We start from the raw sequence: 18,142 nt of genomic DNA, 5'->3' as shown, positions 1-18,142 counted from the left end.
TTGAGACAGACAAGAGGGACGCTGTCCTGCAGCATCTGTTTGAGACAGAAATGAGGGACGCTGTCCTGCAGCACCTGTTTGTTATTTTGACCAAACACTGTCTCAGATAGTTCACATTTGTCTCTGGGGACTCCGTTAACTCGTGGGAACAGGAGAATACGGGACCTTTAACAGCAGCGTTGCGCCGTCCTTGTTGATGAGAGCCGACTGTTCTTTCAGCAACACCGGAACCTGGTGAAGACCCGAGAGTGACGAGAGCCAAATTCTTCATCCGAGACGAGTTCCTTGTAAGTGTGCCGCTGAATGTCTGTCTGACTGAAACGTTGATGAACGTCCAGCATGGCCTCCTCGTTCGTCATCTTCATTCCTGTGTTGCTTTGAACCCAATGGAAACGTGCGCTAACAGTCGTGTTGCTCTTCATCCAGTAGAAAGTCCAGACGAGACACGAGGACTTTGCTCCGGAGTCACTCGTGGGCCCCCCCAGGAGAGGACGGGGCGTCTCTGTCCTCAGACAGATTGTGTCTGGAGACAAAAATCACAACTAAAATAATAATAGTAATGATGATAATGCGTTATTCATTCACTCCATACGTGGTGGTGGTGAAGCTACTACTGTAGCCACAGCTGCCCCGGGGTAAATACAGCTGCCCCGGGGTAGATGCAGCTGCCCCGGGGTAAATACAGCTGCCCCGGGGTAGATGCAGCCGCCCCAGGGTAAATACAGCTGCCCCGGGGTAAATACAGCTGTCCTGGGGTAGATGCAGCTGCCCCGGGGTAAATACAGCTGCCCCGGGGCAGACTGACAGGAGCGAGGCTGCTAATTTGCATTCACACAGGCAACGACAGCCGGAGCCGGGAATCGAACCGCCAACCTCTCGATCATAGGACGACCCTCTCAGCGACCGTCTGTTAGGGGACAAGTATGTTTAGGGACCAGGAATTGCTGTTACGACGAGCGGCCTGCGCTGGCTCCTCCCCTTCCTGCCAAGAAGGGGACGTTGCTTCTCCAGTCCTCGTAGACGCTGCGCCGCGCCCAAACAGAGTATCAGGAAAAGACGAAGGTCCAAACGGCCGGCTGAGGACGCTCCTCATCGTCTCTCAGCTGGGCTGTGTTCTCTGACGGTACCGTCGTCATGCGTCAGCTATCGGGGGGCGGGGCGGGGCGGGGCGGGGCGGGGCAGGGCGGCGCCGTCCGTGCAGCGACTGACAGGGAAAAATAGCTGCCAAGTCATTTATTATATTTGGCTTTGTGGGTCACTTGAGCCAAGAAGAACCCGGAGAAAACCCAAAGACCCGCACAGATGGGATTGGAACCCAGTGCCTCCTCGCTGTGAGGCGAGAGCACTCATCCCTCCGCCACTGCGCCACCCCCAACACAATATGTGCTCTCTCTCTCTCTCTCTGTGTACACACGCACACACACACGCACCAGGATCACGATGGTATAAATGGCCGATACATTTGTAAATGTACATCTTTTTTGACGTCGCCAGGTCGTCGCTTAACGGGTTTCGTTTGACGATGACATCGTTTAGGGGCGGGGTCTTTTGAACGTAACGCCGTCGTTATATAATCAGTCAGCCGACGTGTTTCAGCGCCCGTCGGTACGACCCGAGCTGGGCCAACCACGTGGGGGGGGGGGGACAGGAAGTGGCCCGACGTGAGCCTTACTGCGCCTTCTGGTCTCTCCTCAGCGGATCAGCACTGCGAGCGGCGACGGCAGACACTACTGCTACCCCCACTTCACCTGCGCCGTGGACACGGAGAACATCCGGCGGGTGTTTAACGACTGCCGGGACATCATCCAGAGAATGCACCTGCGGCAGTACGAGCTCTTGTGATGGGAGAGCGCCTCTGTCAGCCTTCGGTGTTCTTCTCCACCATCCTGCATCCTCTCCCCCCCCCCCCCCCCCCCCCCGCCTGGCCGCTCCTCCTGTCGAGGACCATGAAGTACTACTGAAGTGTCAAATCCTCTTCCTCTTCCTAACTTAGCTTTTCGCCCCCCCCCCTCTCTGAGAACGACTCATCCCCATTTCACCACGGCGATAGGACGGTCGGGGTTACATTTGTTGTGCCGCTTGTTTGTCTTTCTTTTCTCTGCTTCCTTCTGAACGCCTCGAGTCCCGTTCATCCACGAAGCCTCGGCCGACCTCCTTCTGTGTCCTTCTGTTTGGCTTTGCCATCGGACCTGACTGGTGGGTGCGTAAACTACGCCCATGACCCCTGTGTGTGTGTGTCACCTGCCAGTTAAGGCTGGCATCCCCACCTTGACCTATGTCCCTTTCTTTTGCCCCCCCCCCGCCCCCGAGCTGCTGCTCCTCCCTGCGTGGCAGACTACTTGACTCCCAAACTAGACTAGAGAGGGATGGAGTCAACAGAGAGGAACCGAGTGGATGAAGAGATGAATGCACTTTGCCCCCCCCGCCCCCCCCCCCCAGAAGAAGCATACACACAATGTAGCATCACAATATTTATTACCCTGTCACAATGTTAGTTTGCTGAGCTACAGGGTGGACAGGGCAGCTGAGTGAAAGATTGAAGTTGGGGGGGGGGGGGTTATGAAGGATTTAAATGAAGGAAAAGGGGCGGAGCTCTCTGCACCTTCGCCCTGCTGCCTCCGCAGACCTGGACCTGCCTCCTTTCTACACACAAATCATCATTTTAGCTTCGACATGCTGACGGGAGGCGACGGGGGTGTCGTGGGGGGGGCAGGGCGGCAGAGAAAATGTATTCTTTTTTTTTTGTTAACTTGTACGCTGTACAAGGTTGGATTATCCTGTACAGACTGTAAAATGTAATATTATTTTGTACAACTTAATTGAAAGAAAAACAAATCTACTTGTAGATCTTTGTGCCTTGATTATGGCTGTACCTGTAAATGGGCTCAGATGTGAGGATGTTTTCCACTGCGCTGTACAGCTTGATGTCAATCTCCATCAGCAGCAGAAGACTGCAGATCGGGGACTTTCTCTCTAGAGTTTAGTTTTTTCTGGTTTATAAAAAAAAAGAGGAAATGCTGTTTAGTAAAAAATAAAAAAAATAGGGGAAAAAAAATCCTAAAAACCTGTATACATTATGCAAATTAACCACTTACCTGCAGTGAAGACCAGATGCAGTGCCATGCCTTTGTTTTCTTTCGTTGGTATTATTTTCCTCATTATTATTATGATTATTTCACAGCTTTAAAAAAAACATTGGAAATTCACTGAAAGTGTCCAAATTGCAACCTGGTGTTGTTTTAATAGGAACCAACATTTTTTTCCATATGAAGCGTGTCTGAAGTCTGTACTGATGTGTGTGGGTGTGCGCAAGTGTACATAAAACAGACATCGACTCACGGGCGCATCGTGTGTGTGTGCGTGCATGTGTCGTGTGAGGGCGAGTGTGCGTTGTGTGTAAAATTTTTCTAAATGTATGTACATGTAAATTTATAGGTCTATATAAATATATATGTACAATTATACATGTTTAATTATGTGTGTGCCTAGGTGTACATACTTATGTATGTATACAGTAAATATGTATACAAACACACATAGGAAAGCATGTTTAGAGTGGAGATGAATAAATGAGCGTGCAATATTAGTGATTCTTTGGTCCTTTGGAGCCACGGCCACTGGCACAGGCACTATGAATGTGTGAGCAGCACCGACGGGACGAGCTCTTCTCCTTGTACAAACAGCGTCAGCCTTTTAGCCTTTTCTTCTGCTACAGAACATGTTGATCCCCGAAAGTGTGTGAACTGACTGGAGGTGTGAAAGCCTTGTTGGGCCTGGGAAGATGACTAAATTACATTTTTATTTTCTTTAAATAAAGAGGCACATTAGAGGACTTTGCTTTATTTCCATTCTGGTGTCCAGATTTGTTGCACCAGGTTTTTGCTATTGTTGTTGTTCTGTTTGGATGCTGCAGGTAAGTGAGCGCTCTGCAGCAGGGTTGTTTGTGGTATTTATGCACACCTAACTTCAGCATCTCGTGGAAAAAGCCTTCTGTTTCATCGATTGATGAGCGGAAAAATATTTGAGTTCAAATGAGAGGGTTTTGCCTTTTGATGTAAATTTACTGCCGATCACTTCAAATCAATTTAGAATTTAAATTTACCCTTAGAATTTCCCCACATATATTTTAGCATTTTGTTTTTCAATCTTAATGAAATATTTTAATTATTATGGATATGTAAACTGAAAATTAAATCCTGCCAGTGATGAACACCTGATACTTTGAAGTATTTGTTTAGAATGACTAATATAAAAATCAAGCCCGAACAGAGACCTGATTTTAAACGGTAAGAAAGGCTCACATGTGACTCATGCAGTATCAGGAAGTGAATATATTTTGTATTTCTTTTAATGCATTTTATATTCGACATGACTTCGCGTTCATTTCACTTTGATCCTCGCGCGTCTGCAGCTTGTCTCCTTCCTCGGCTTTCCTTTTTGAGGCTTCAACAGAGCTCTCTAAAAAAACACTTTTGAGATTCAGATTTATTCACGTACAGATAATCAATTTTTTTTTGGGGGGGGGGGGGCAGTGTGGCAAAAACAATCACAAACATTTGGCACAGAATGTCAGTAATAAAGCAAACTCCGATGCGTCATGAAGACCAGATCCACGGATCCCTGGTCAGAGTGAGGCGTGACATGAGCTAACAGAGTGAAGAGACGTGAACAAATAACTTCGCCTTAAATCATTCCAGTATTACTATTTACACACATCCTGTCTGAGTACTTAATGACCCGGATGCTCGTACCTGCACCGGCACCACAGGCTGCGACAAGGTCAACGTCATCATCAGTGGACTCAAGTCCTTTAAAAACATTTAAAATATATATATATATATATATACTCGTGTCCTTCACAGTGGTGCAAAACATTTGGACAAACAATTGAGGTTGTATAAATGGATGTTTCTTCCCCTTCAGAGGAGGAACGGCACGTTTGCAGATCCTCACACAGGTGCACCCTGGGTGCTGTAGTTCACAGAGACTTGTGCTTCCCCAGAAGGCAGAGGCTGAGGCACTGGAGCAAGCCTTTCATCCACAGACAGTGGGCCAGGAGCAGCAGCAGCAGGCCGGCCCCCGCCGAACAGTAGACCCCGATCACCGTGCTCTCCTCCGGCAGGAAACACTTGGACAGAGCGAAACTACTGGGCGTCACTGATGCCTGGGCGGGGAGGGGGGTTAGAAGTCAGAGTTCACAGTGACAGAGGGGGGGGGCTGCCTCTAGAAAGTCAACCTTTATGTACCGGTAGGTCCGACTCCTAACTGCCTCTTTTAGTCCAAACAAGCCCTGCTTTTGTTGGAGCCCCACGTAAATGAATTAAACGGGGTTATTCTAATAATGTGAGGAGGAGGTTTGGCTGCATGTCTCACTACGACGGTTATTCCATCGCGTTTGTTGCTATATATACTGAATGTTGGACAGGATGTCTCCAGAACTCCTAAACTCATCTTAGAATTACTGTTCTTGCATTTGTTTCCCCAAATATCACTGAAATGTAAATATATTCTAGGATTGTTGTGACTAAATTGTTTCTTGGCCAGTGGGCTTCTTTTACTCACCAGAATGAAACTGGGATTATTTCTGTTCCTCCAGCTGAAGGATGGCACGCTGACTTCTGGGTACTTGTTGTCATGGAGAACCTCGCATCCACTGTGGGTGTGTCCACTCAGGATGAGGCGGGGCTTAAACCACTGCAGCAGCTAAATGGAGAACCAGTTGCTGCTCATTGACATCATCAGTTTCATCAGCTGTTTGTACAGTGAAGCATTCCTGTGTTTTCATTGGATGACAGCTCTTCAGAAGCAGAGGAGCTGTGCTCTGGCTGCAGATTCCTCCCTCACCTTCTGTGACGCGTCCTTTGACAGCACGTCATACTTCTCTCTGAACAGCAGGTGGCGCTCTTCAGGTGGCGCAGCATCCAATCCTGTGCAGGCGGCATCGCTCAGTCTGTACAGAGGATAGTGCTGGAGAGCAGGAAGAATATGATCGTCATCATTTACAGGTCGGGTGACCTTTAGGAAACGTCCTGAGAGTTCAGACGGACGGATGGATGGCATTCGTTTGTTCATTACTGAGTAATGAATGACCCTGAAAGGTCATTCTGTAGCTGTACTGTAATATAGTGAATTACATGCTTCACCACCCCACGCCACCAGAGGGCGTGGTGGACGAAGGGGACGCGTTTGGAATGCAGGAAGCCGAAAGCAATGACGTAGTGAGCAACTGTCCTGTCCAGAGCAGTGACGAATAAACCAACCCGACCTGAATATCATGGAGTGATTCCTTCATTTATGACGTTACCACATGTACTATGGTGTACTATGGTGTACTACACTACTCACAAGTGCTGACGGGATTAGATTTACCCAACAACCTGCTGAACAATTCGTTATAGAATTAGGTTTCAGATCTTTATCAAATATTCACAACGCTACACATTATGGCTGGTTACTAAACTCATGATTTAATGAGAAGAAATATTCAGAACCTTTAATGCAGTATATCTACTAGTACCACGCTAAAATACTCAATTCAAAGTGAAAATCTTTCTTCAGCAAAAGTGCAACTACTCAGAATCATGTGCTGTACACACATAACCATTCCCATAAAAGCAGAATACTGCAGTGAATACGTTATTATTATTGTACTGCAGGTACATCTGTTAAACCAGGGGATTATGTTATGTTATCAATATCTCTATATCGAAAGTTGAATTTGTACATTTATTCAGGTTTCTGTTTCTCATGTATACAATTACCTATTAGTAAATTGTAATGAAATAAAAAGCACAAAACCTATGGTGTAGTAGAGTTAGAAAGTGCAAGTAGACTGGAGAAGGAAAGAGTGCGGATGGTATTAAGTAAAGGGGAGTACGGGTCTGTATTTGGGACAACAGACACAGAAACCGTGCTTTCACGAGAGAATGGCAGCTCCAGACGTTCCAGCAGAGATGCAGATGCTAAAGCAGACCTTGTCGACAAACAAAAGCATGCAGAGGCAGTGAAAAGAGTGCATGCACAACAAGCGAAGGTTCATGAACTGGAGTGTGAATGGAAGCTCAAGGAAGCACAAATGAAGGCAGAAATCAAACAGGAAGAGGATGAGATTAAAGCGAGGCTGGCACAAGAAAAAACAATTTTACATCAGCTTGAAGTACACGAAGAGGGGTCTGATGGCGTTTTGAGTTATCCTGACCGCCATAACCCACAAGCAACGCCATTCCAGCCTCGCCCTGCACCTCCTGAAACGCCAATTGTTCAGGGTGCCAGCCTGGCACAAGCAATCGCAAGCGCATTAATATTGAGCCGCTTGCCTGTCCCAGAACCAGCAATATTTTCTGGTGACCCTTTAAAATTCATAGATTGGAAGGTATCCTTCAACGCCCTTATTGACCAGAAACCCCTCCCACTTAGTGAGAAAATGTTTTATTTAAAGAATTATCTTGCGGGCGAGGCACGGAAATCTGTGGAGGGATTTTTCTACCGCAACTCCAGTGCTGCATATCAGGGCGCCTGGGCAGTTCTAGAAGACAGGTATGGAAGTCCTTTTGTTGTCCAAAGGGCCTTCAGAGAGAAGCTCACGAAGTGGCCGAAGATACCGGCTAATGAACCGAGAGCAATCAGAGAGTTTGCTGATTTTCTTCAAGGGTGTGCTGAAGCCATTCCCCATGTTAAAGGACTGTCCATCCTGAACGACTGTGAGGAGAACCATAAACTCCTTAAGAAACTGCCTGAGTGGATGGTGCGCAGGTGGAGCCGTAGTGTTGTAGACGAGCTAGATAGATTCGGTGAATATCCCAGCTTTATACAGTTCACAGAGTTCATGCAGAAGGAAGCTCGAATAGCATGTAATCCCATTTCCTCCCCCCTCTTACTGAACATCAAACTAACAGATGAAAGGTTTCAGAGGAAAGCTAAAGCATTTAACACAGGGACTCAATTGAATAATCCTCCCCCAGAATCATTAGGATATTCACATCCTCTTCCTTTGGTGGGTGGATGGGCAGTTGGAAACAGAACCTAAGGAGTGTAGGATGAGAGTACATCTCTTCGGTGCTGCCTCATCTCCTGGTTGTGCCAACTTTGGCCTCAAGTGTTTAGCACAGCAGCATAAGGCCAGTCACCCTTTAGCTTCAGCCTTTGTGGAGAAGAATTTCTACGTGGATGATGGGTTAATTAGTGTTCCAACGGTGAAAGAGGCGCAGCAACTAATCATTGAGGCACAACAGCTTTGCAGGGTTGCGGGCCTGCGTCTACATAGATTTGACTCGAATAGAAAGGAAGTGCTCTCGTGTGTGGCGCCTTCCGAAAGAGCAGTGACAAGAGGCCCCCTTCACCTTAATCCAACTCCTGATAGTCGCACACTTGGCATCCAGTGGTCTCTAGAGAAGGACACCTTCACTTTCAGCATTGAGGCAAAAGACCACCCCCCTACACGCCGTGGCCTCCTGTCAGTTGTAGCTTCTCTGTATGATCCACTGGGGTTTGTAGCTCCCTTTACCCTGAGTGGTAAACGCATTCTGCAGGGATTGTGTCGAAGAGGTATTGGATGGGATGATCCAATTCCTGACGACTTGCGCTTACGGTGGGAGAAGTGGAAGGAGGGTCTCAAACAGTTAAAAGGTATCACAATACCCAAATGTTACCATCCTCAACATTTTGGTAACATAGTCAGGGTGGAACTGCACCACTTCGCAGATGCCAGCACTGCAGGATATGGCACATGCTCCTACCTAAGATATATGAATGATAAGAACAAAGTCCACTGCACTCTGGTGATGGCAAAAGCGAGGGTTGCACCCTCAAAGATCACAAGCGTCCCAAGATTGGAACTAGCAGCTGCAGTTACCTTAGCCAGAATGAGTGCCATGCTAAAGGTAGAACTCGAGATGAAGATTGACCAAGAATTCTTCTGGATTGACTCACGAGTAGTGCTAGCCTACATCAACAATGAGGCACGCAGGTTTCATGTTTTCGTTTCACACCGTGTTCAACTGATAAGGGAATGTACAGACCTGAATCAGTGGCACTATGTTGATACAAAGCAAAACCCAGCTGACCATGCTTCCAGAGGTCTTCATGCAGAAGACATCTCCTCAACAACCTGGCTGTCTGGACCCAAGTTCATATGGGAACAAGAGGTGCTCACACCACCTCAGTCCTCGACCGAGCTGCTCGTTGGGGATCCCGAGGTTAAAACCATCCAAGTACTAGCAACCCAGGTTGATGAGACGAACGATATGCTGAACCGTTTGAGCCGGTTCTCAACCTGGAAAACGCTTGTTAGAGTAGTTGCCAGAATCAAGAGACTAGGATCTAAGATGGACCCTCAGGGTGACGTTGTAACTGTTGATGAGCGTAGGAGTGCTACAGCGGTGTTGCTTAAGCTCGCCCAAAAACGAGCCTTTTCCCAAGAACTGCGGAAACTTCAAGACAGTCGTAAAGACGTAGCTCTTACAAGATCTAGTCCCCTCTTCCGTCTTGATCCAATTCTGGTTGGTGGACTTCTTTGTGTTGGTGGAAGACTGAAAGATTCAACCCTCAGTCAGGAAGTAAAGCATCCCATTATTCTTCCTAAGGCCAGCCATATCACCAAATTGATTATGTCTCACTACCATGCTCAGACCTGCCATCAGGGCCGGGGCCAGACGCTGATGGAACTTCGGGCAAATGGTTATTGGGCCATTGGAGGGAGCAAGACAGTTGCCAGATTAATACACACATGTGTTAAGTGTAGGAAGCTCAGACGACCAGCTGAGGAACAAAAAATGTCCGAGCTACCCAGAGAACGTTGTGACGCCTCAGCTTCCTTCACGTTCTGCGGTATGGACTGTTTTGGCCCGTTTCTCGTCAAGCGGGGCCGTAAGGAATGCAAAAGATACGGACTAATTTTCACATGCTTGTACTCTCGAGCGGTCCATATCGAAATGTTAGAGGATCTGTCCACAGATGCATTCATCAATGCGTTGAGGTGTTTTATTAGCCTTAGAGGAGCTGTTTACCAACTACGTTGCGACCAAGGCACGAACTTTGTAGGAGCCAAGAATGAGTTCAGGGAAGCCCTCAAGCAATGTGACACACAAGCGCTGGAAGCCTTTCTAGCAGATAATCAGTGCGAATTCGTCCTTAACGCTCCATCGGCAAGTCATGCTGGCGGTGTCTGGGAGCGACAGATCCGGACAATTCGGAATGTGTTGAATGTGTCCATCGCCCAATGCCCTGGTAGGCTGGATGATGCCTCGCTTAGAACACTGTTTTATGAAGCTATGGCCATTGTAAACAGTCGTCCACTGAATGTCGATGGAATCAACGATCCTAGATCACTGGAACCCTTGACCCCAAACCACCTAATTTTAATGAAATCTAAAGCTGCACTACCACCCCCGGGAAAGTTTGGGAAGGAGGAACTGTACGCTGCAAAAAGGTGGCGCAGGGTCCAGTATCTGGTTGAACAGTTCTGGAGCCGATGGAAAAAGGAGTACACCCTAAACATCTCCTTAAGGCAGAAGTGGCATCTACCCCGGCGCAACCTGAAAGTTGATGACATAGTCATCATCAAGGAAGATGCACTACCTAGGAACGAGTGGCACCTTGGACGTGTAGTGGAAACCACAAAGGGAACCGATGGCTTAGTCCGTCGGGTCAAGGTACGAGTAGGGGAACGGAAATTAACAGGGAGAAGAGACCGTCCCTCTAAATATTCAATCATTGAACGGCCTGTCCAAAAACTTGTACTTCTCCTCGAAAATTAATTTATTTTGCTGTCGTTTTGACGAAACACTGACCTCAGACATGTTGTTTATTTGTATGCATTGATGTGATTTTTCTTTATCGTTTTGCAAATCATGTATGATTCCTTCTTGTTTAACTGACGTTTACCTGAGTTCATTATAGCATGATTTGGTGGGAGTGTAAGTGTCCGTCTATGACGCATGACGTGTCACGTGACTGGGGCGACGCTGCAAGCCCCGGAACATGTATGGAACCGCGTATAAAGCCGGAAGAGTTCCGCCGGCGGGCGCGTGACGAACAGCTGGTCTCTGCAAACGCCGAGACAGGGACATGGTGCGCTAATAACCCGACGCCAAAGAAGAGCGCCAAACGATATTTTACGAGTTTGCACCCTTGGTATGCAGAGCGAGGTATGTCCGATACAATATGCTGTACCCTGCAATCTGACCGTTATGTCGAAACGCAGTATGCACTGACGAGTGGTTATGTTTTTTGTTTGATTATTTAGTTTCACGGTGTTTGAAGGTGCTTGAAGGTGCTTGAATAAAGTACGCAAAGCAACTACACCCGTCGGTGACTCTCTGCACTTATTTCGACGCCGGGGGCTGCAACAAGAAGTAAAAGTAAAAGTATATGAACCTTAAAGTCACACAACTTGAGAAAATCCACTTTAATATAATATTCCATTGGCTTTAGCAATGTGGACTAAGTTTAAAAAGTTATTGGTACTTTTAAATTCCCTCTTTCCCTAGTTTTCAAAGCTCAGCAAAAAAAGAAAAGAAAAAGGTGATCCGGGTGAGAAGTGATGTTTAACCTGCAACATGATGGGGCTTGTGGGAGGATACACCTGCGATCCGTCACACCCGTCCTTCAGTCCGTCACCAGGCTCAGAGTTCTGCAGAAAAAAGGTCCAGAGAATTCATCTGGTGTAAGAAACTCAGTGACAGATAACTATTCAGGCTAAATAAACACCATTGGAGGCAAAATTCTTATTGGCTGGATGAAGGAACAAAGTGCTAATCAAAAGGAGGTCCGTGGTTAATTTATGTCACGTCCCGGCAGCAGCAGAGCGTCTGCGAGTCGAGGGCGCCGTGAGACTCTGCTGCTGACTTCCAGAGACTTCTTCCCACCTGAAGAGAGCAGTTGATGTCTCGGGAGAGCCTGATCAGGGTCTTCTCCACCGACTGACAGATGGGGCACCCGTCTCCATGCAGGGCCACGCTGTTGACCAGCAGGAAGCTGAGGACAGTGGGACAAGTGTCAGTGACTGCAGCGTGAACGACAGAAGAAGCTGCACAGACAAAGGGACATTTATTATCATTTATATATTTGGTTTGATTTCATTTTAAATATTTCTATGTGAATAAAAATATTTATCCACATAAATCTTAGTTTTTTTTTCTTTTTTGGGTTGTTTAGGAAAGAAAACACAAATGTATAGACTTTTGGCAGATTTTCTGTGACTTACTGGACACTGAACCTCCACCGACACCACGGAAACGGAACAAAGGGGAAATCATCCCAATGTAGAATGAAGCTCTGTAACAATTCTAACAGCGTAAAAAAACCTGCCACAGACACGACGGTAACCCAGCAACCGCCACTGACTCAGTGAGCTGTCACCTCCGGTCCCTATTCTGGGGTACCCCCCCCCCCCCCCCCCCCCCCCACACACACACACACACACACCTGGCAAAACAAAATCCGGTTGTCAGAGGTGATGGCTTGGAGAGAGGGAGGGAGGGGGGATTCTGTAGCTAAAGATAAATGCAGTGTCTCCCTCCCTCCTCCTCCCTGTGTCCCCCCCTGCCTCCCTCCTCCTCTGAGCTTTTATTTACATTTTTAGAGCTTTGCATTTGGTCCTGTCTGACAACCTCTACATATTTGAGATCTCTGGCATCATCTCATTTTAAAGCCCTTTTCTTCGTCACCGACCGAGTCAGAGGATTCAACCTGCGATAGTTCAGAGCCACGTTCCTGCGGCTTCCTCCTGTCACTCACTTTGCTCCCTTTTTGGTGATAATTCTGGTGGAAGAGGCGTTGAAGACCTTCTCAAAGCGCTGCAGCTTGAACCAGTCCATCCTGCGGGGACACACCACAACCAGACTGTCACACGGCTTTATGCATCTCCCCCGATCAGCTATCGCTGCTTCTGTTCGGGGGATAAAACATGTTTCAGTGCACATTCAACGGCTCTTTCTTTATTTGGCACATTTCATATGAACGTGCATTCCAATATTATTTAATTTCCTTTCAAAAATATTACGAGAAACAGCAAGTTTCACAATTTAGGGGCATAAAAATAGAAAGCAGTCTCATTTCATGGAGCACATGAGAAACACGAAAACAAAAGGCTGGGAGGAATCCGATTGGTGCAAGAAATGAAATAAAATCACGAGGGGAGGGTTGAGTGATAAAGCATCCTAAACAAGGAAACAAGGAAACAAAGAATGCAGCCGGCGAGGTCCCGTAATGAAATGTAACTTCCTTCTGGCTGCTGTCGCAACTTTCTTATTGAGCTTTTGGGCAAAGCAGTGAACCAGGAGCTGCAGTAATCAATCAATCAATCAATCAATCAATCAATCAATCTATCTATCTATCTATCTATCTATCTATCCATCCATCCATCCATCCATCCATCCATCCATCCATCCATCCATCCATCCATCCATCCATCCATCCATCCATCCATCCATCCATCAATCAATCTATCTATCAGTATTAGATGAAGATGAGAAAAGTGGAAATTTAGTGGGAATTCAAATGTAAATTAGTTTTTTGTTTGTGACATTAGTTTAAATCTGTTTTATTTTGATGTTGTTGTTGTTGTTGTTGTTATTTTGGATGAAAACAGTTGGAGATCAAAGTTATATTTTGTATATCTCATTTACAGTTTTTCTCAGTCACTTTGGTACTTTTCTCAGATCAGAATGAAAATGGTCTTTGTCATGTTTTCATGAGGATACTTTATTCTCTCAGTGTTTTCCAATACAAAAAAAGGTCAGAACTCGGTGCCACGACCTGAAAATGCTCCAGACAGCAATATACACTACTATAGCCATTTGACAACTACAGTAGAGTAACACATTGCTGTAGTTGGGGGAGTACGTGAGTACAAGACACTAAACCCGTACGCTTCACATACTGTATATGTTCATCGCCGCTCTACAGCGTCGTGCAAAAGACAAATACACGACAGTCACTGATTTAGAACAAACATAAGAAACACCCTTTTGGTAGAGCTGTGCACAAAACGGACATACAGTAGGTAAATCATTCTGGCACATCCAGATGTTCCATCTGTCTGGACACATGTTCTCATCTCCATCACAACGGTTATCATCCTCTGCAATGCAACGAGGAAAGAGTCTCCTGGAGTGGCGCCTCCACGCTCTGCATGACGCTGCTGTGACGTCATCACGAGCTGATCCAGGGCCATTTGATAGGAATTGATAACTAGTGCAATAATCTTGTATGTAATGACTCAAGCAATGGAATTAAGACTATTAGTTTAATTGGGAACGACTATTCAGCATCCATAAGTATAGTTCGTTTTGACATAAGCAACTGATGATGTTATGACAGCGACTGATGCATGGAAGGAGAAATTGCTGCTATGATGAGCACAAATGACTAAATGTTGAGGAGGTTGAACTAATAGTTCTGAAAACTTTCATAGTGATCTGAGAAAAGCGCCAAAGCGACTGAGAAAAACTGTAAAAGCAAAATTTCTTCAATTCAAAACAACAACAAACAAATCCACAGTAGTGTTCTATGTCGGACTGGTTTATATTTTAAATGTCCTTCTTACACAACTGAAGCCTTTTTTTGTGACTTTCTTAATTTATCTGAAATTCTGGCTTTCAATATCATGTAAAAATGTCTTTCTAATAATTCAGTTGACGATACATTTTGGGACTTAATCATTAAACATTCATGCACACAATAAGAGGATCAGATCAGATCGGCTACTCCTCAATCTGGGGCACATGACCCACCTTCTTCCTGGACATTTTGCTAGCCTAAAATGGCTCAGGGTAGAAGACAGGGTTAAACAACTCAAAATGGGATTGGCATTTAAAATAGTCAATGCAGCTCTGCCCTCAGTCCCCTCAATCCCCGCATACCTGAATAAACACCTCCACAGATTTAGTGACACCCACAGCCACAACACTAGAGGGAGCTCAAACAACAACCTGGTTACACCCTCCTATAGGACTAACATGGGTAAATCATCTTTCTACAATACTGCCCCCCAAGGGTGGAACTGTTTGACTCCTGCCCTCAAAACATGCACCTCTTTGGCCTCATTCAAAACGGCCCTAAAAATACACCTGTCAGGGGACAGAAACGGAGATAGTCATCACGACTCTCTCCGGATCAACCCCCCCCACCACCCCCTTTTTTGTCCACCTACGTTGCACATATTAATTGCCTTAGTAATTTATTGTAATTTATGTAATCTATTGTCATTCGTTGTCATTTTGCATCAGTGGTGTAATTTATTTTTGATTTATTGTTAGTTTGCATCGGCGGTGTAAAATCATTTTATTTTTATTTTTCTAATGTTACTTTGCATCAATTGAGTTATTGAATATTGGTTTTATTTTTATTTGTATTGTTAAATTTGTATTGTTAATTGTGGATGATTTATGTACGAAGGACTTTCAACGGAAACAAGACCGCAGGGGCTTTTTAGAAATGCTCCTCTTAGACAGGATGTTTGACTGTACTTGTACTGTAATACATGCTACTGTGTGACTGTACTTGTACTCTAACATTCTATCTAATAAATATATTCATTCATTCATTCATGCCTGCAGCTCAATCCACGAGTTCCTGCTCACCTCTCAACAGGTGTTCTACTTCAATCGCTCCTTTATTCAGGGCTCTAAATGTAACTCAAATGAAATTACATTTGTGGGGAATAATTGTCAACATTGAATGAATGCATGCTTGATGCTGTAATTCAGCAGTTCACAATGATTTCCATGTTACCCCCCCCCTCCCCCCTCTGGCCTGACGTCTAACACCATGACTCAGTCGGTCGTCCCTAAATTGTTGTGCCATTTGGAGAAGGTTCTGCGAGGTGAGCCTTTTATTGGCATTTATGGCCGCTGTAGCTGCGTAATCAGAACCAAGCGAAGGGTCGGGCTGAAGGTCGCTAACAAACAGCAAAGCGTCTCACTCATAGTGGAAGCCGACGTCATGGTTCCCAACCAGAACAACCAGTTCTGTGTCAGCGGAGTGTTTGAACATCCTGTGGAAGCGTCGCACGTCGTCCTCCCAGTGCTGCAGAAGAGACGGACGACATTCAGAGCAGGTTCCCACCCAGCAGCGCCCGGAGCCGATGAGCCAGGCAGCGTCGACTCGCACTTCAGATTCAATTTAGCATCTGCAGGGGCAAGAACTGCACAAAGGAGCCCTTTAATGGCATCAGTTTGAATCCCGCGTTAAACACTGGCGTGTCTGTCCCACTGAAACACGGAAACACTGAAACTCTGAAACTCTGAAACACTGAAACACGGAAACACTGAAACACTGAAACACGGAAACACTGAAACACGGAAACACTGAAACACTGAAACACGGAAACACTGAAACACTGAAACACTGAAACGCGGAAACACTGAAACACTGAAACACGGAAACACTGAAACACGGAAACACTGAAACACGGAAACACTGAAACACGGAAACACGGAAACACGGAAATACTGAAACACTGAAACACGGAAACACGGAAACACTGAAACACTGAAACACAGAAACACGGAAACACTGAAACACTGGCGTGTCTGTCCCACTGAAACACTGAAACACGGAAACACTGAAACACGGAAACACTGAAACACGGAAACACGGAAACACGGAAATACTGAAACACTGAAACACGGAAACACGGAAACTCTGAAACACTGAAACACGGAAACACTGAAACACTGAAACACTGAAACACGGAAACACTGAAACACTGAAACACGGAAACACTGAAACACGGAAACACTGAAACACGGAAACACGGAAACACGGAAATACTGAAACACTGAAACACGGAAACACGGAAACACTGAAACACAGAAACACGGAAACACTGAAACACCGAAACACGGAAACACTGAAACACTGAAACACGGAAACACGGAAACACGGAAACACTGAAACACTGAAACACTGAAACACTGAAACACGGAAACACGGAAACACTGAAACACCGAAACACCGAAACACCGAAACACGGAAACACTGAAACACGGAAACACTGAAACACGGAAACACTGAAACACGGAAACACGGAAACACTGAAACACTGAAACACGGAAACACTGAAACACAGAAACACTGAAACACGGAAACACTGAAACACGGAAACACTGAAACACGGAAACACGGAAACACTGAAACACGGAAACACTGAAACACGGAAACACGGAAACACGGAAACACTGAAACACGGAAACACGGAAACACTGAAACACTGAAACACTGAAACACTGAAACACGGAAACACGGAAACACTGAAACACTGAAACACGGAAACACTGAAACACAGAAACACTGAAACACGGAAACACTGAAACACTGAAACACTGAAACACTGAAACACTGAAACACTGAAACACGGAAACACTGAAACACAGAAACACTGAAACACGGAAACACTGAAACACGGAAACACTGAAACACTGGCGTGATTGTCGGGGGTTCGCTTCCACCGCTCTGATTTTTGTCATAATGTGGGAAACCAGATCTAAATTCTGCAAGAGAACGCAGCAGCATGAAACGCAGCATCAATCACCATTATCATACAAACAACAAACTGATCGATCAAAGTGATTCCTTCCTCTGTCAGAGTGTCAAACAAACAGCTTCCAGATCCGTGTGAATAAGGAGGAAGCCGTCTCCTCTTCATCGAGCTGCTCTTCCTCCCTTGTCTTTCTCCTGAAGCAGGCTCGGAAGGGGGGGGGGGTTAGCAGGGGGGGGGGGGGGGGGCTCTACGTTACCTTCTGCGAGCTCCACTTGCCTTCGTCGAAGATGTCCCCCAGGATGAAGACCATTTCAGGCCTGAGCAGCCACAGCGCGGTCTGGAACGCTCTCTCCATCTGCCATTCTCTGCGCGTTCGGAGACAAGCACGCGTTAATGTGTTGCTTCTGTTTCCAGGTGACGCACGCAGAGCGCGCGCCAGGTGCGCGCGTAAAGGTAAGGACGCTACCTCCTCAGCTTATCGAACCAATGCCCCCCGACGGCTCCGAGGAGGTGGGTGTCCGACAGCACCATGGCGCGGATCGGTGAGCCCGCCGCTTCGCCCCGTGCGTGGCTGACCTTCGGCCACGCGCACTGGAGGATGGTCGGGAAATATATGAGATACTCGCAGAAGAAGAAAGCGCCGCCGAGGACGAGGATCAT

General features: G+C 46.4%; 2 protein-coding genes across 2 annotated transcripts in view; one reads left to right on the top strand and one right to left on the bottom strand.

Moving 5' to 3' along the window:
- The window catches only part of LOC137904238 (guanine nucleotide-binding protein G(olf) subunit alpha), a 32,916-nt gene extending 31,074 nt beyond the window's left edge, over positions 1-1,842 (top strand). Inside the window, exons 11-12 of the mRNA XM_068748389.1 lie at positions 220-287; positions 1,696-1,842. Of these exons, the coding sequence (XP_068604490.1) occupies positions 220-287; positions 1,696-1,842 (215 nt within the window). The remainder of the gene's footprint in view (positions 1-219; positions 288-1,695) is intronic.
- Positions 1,843-4,383: 2,541 nt separating this feature from the next.
- On the bottom strand, positions 4,384-18,142 carry mppe1 (metallophosphoesterase 1). The gene is made up of 8 exons (XM_068749113.1): positions 17,949-18,142; positions 17,739-17,847; positions 15,923-16,026; positions 12,736-12,816; positions 11,865-11,973; positions 5,845-5,967; positions 5,563-5,703; positions 4,384-5,164 (listed from the first exon to the last, which is right to left on the bottom strand). The coding sequence occupies exons 1-8, from the start codon at positions 18,140-18,142 to the stop codon at positions 4,979-4,981; spliced, it is 1,047 nt and encodes a 348-aa protein (XP_068605214.1). The 3' UTR covers positions 4,384-4,978.

This window comes from Brachionichthys hirsutus, chromosome 15 (genome assembly GCF_040956055.1).
Source record: "Brachionichthys hirsutus isolate HB-005 chromosome 15, CSIRO-AGI_Bhir_v1, whole genome shotgun sequence".
In the NCBI taxonomy this organism is placed as follows: Eukaryota; Metazoa; Chordata; class Actinopteri; order Lophiiformes; family Brachionichthyidae; genus Brachionichthys; species Brachionichthys hirsutus.
Note: the sequence above shows the minus strand (reverse complement) of the source record. Positions and strands in the feature narration are given on the sequence as shown.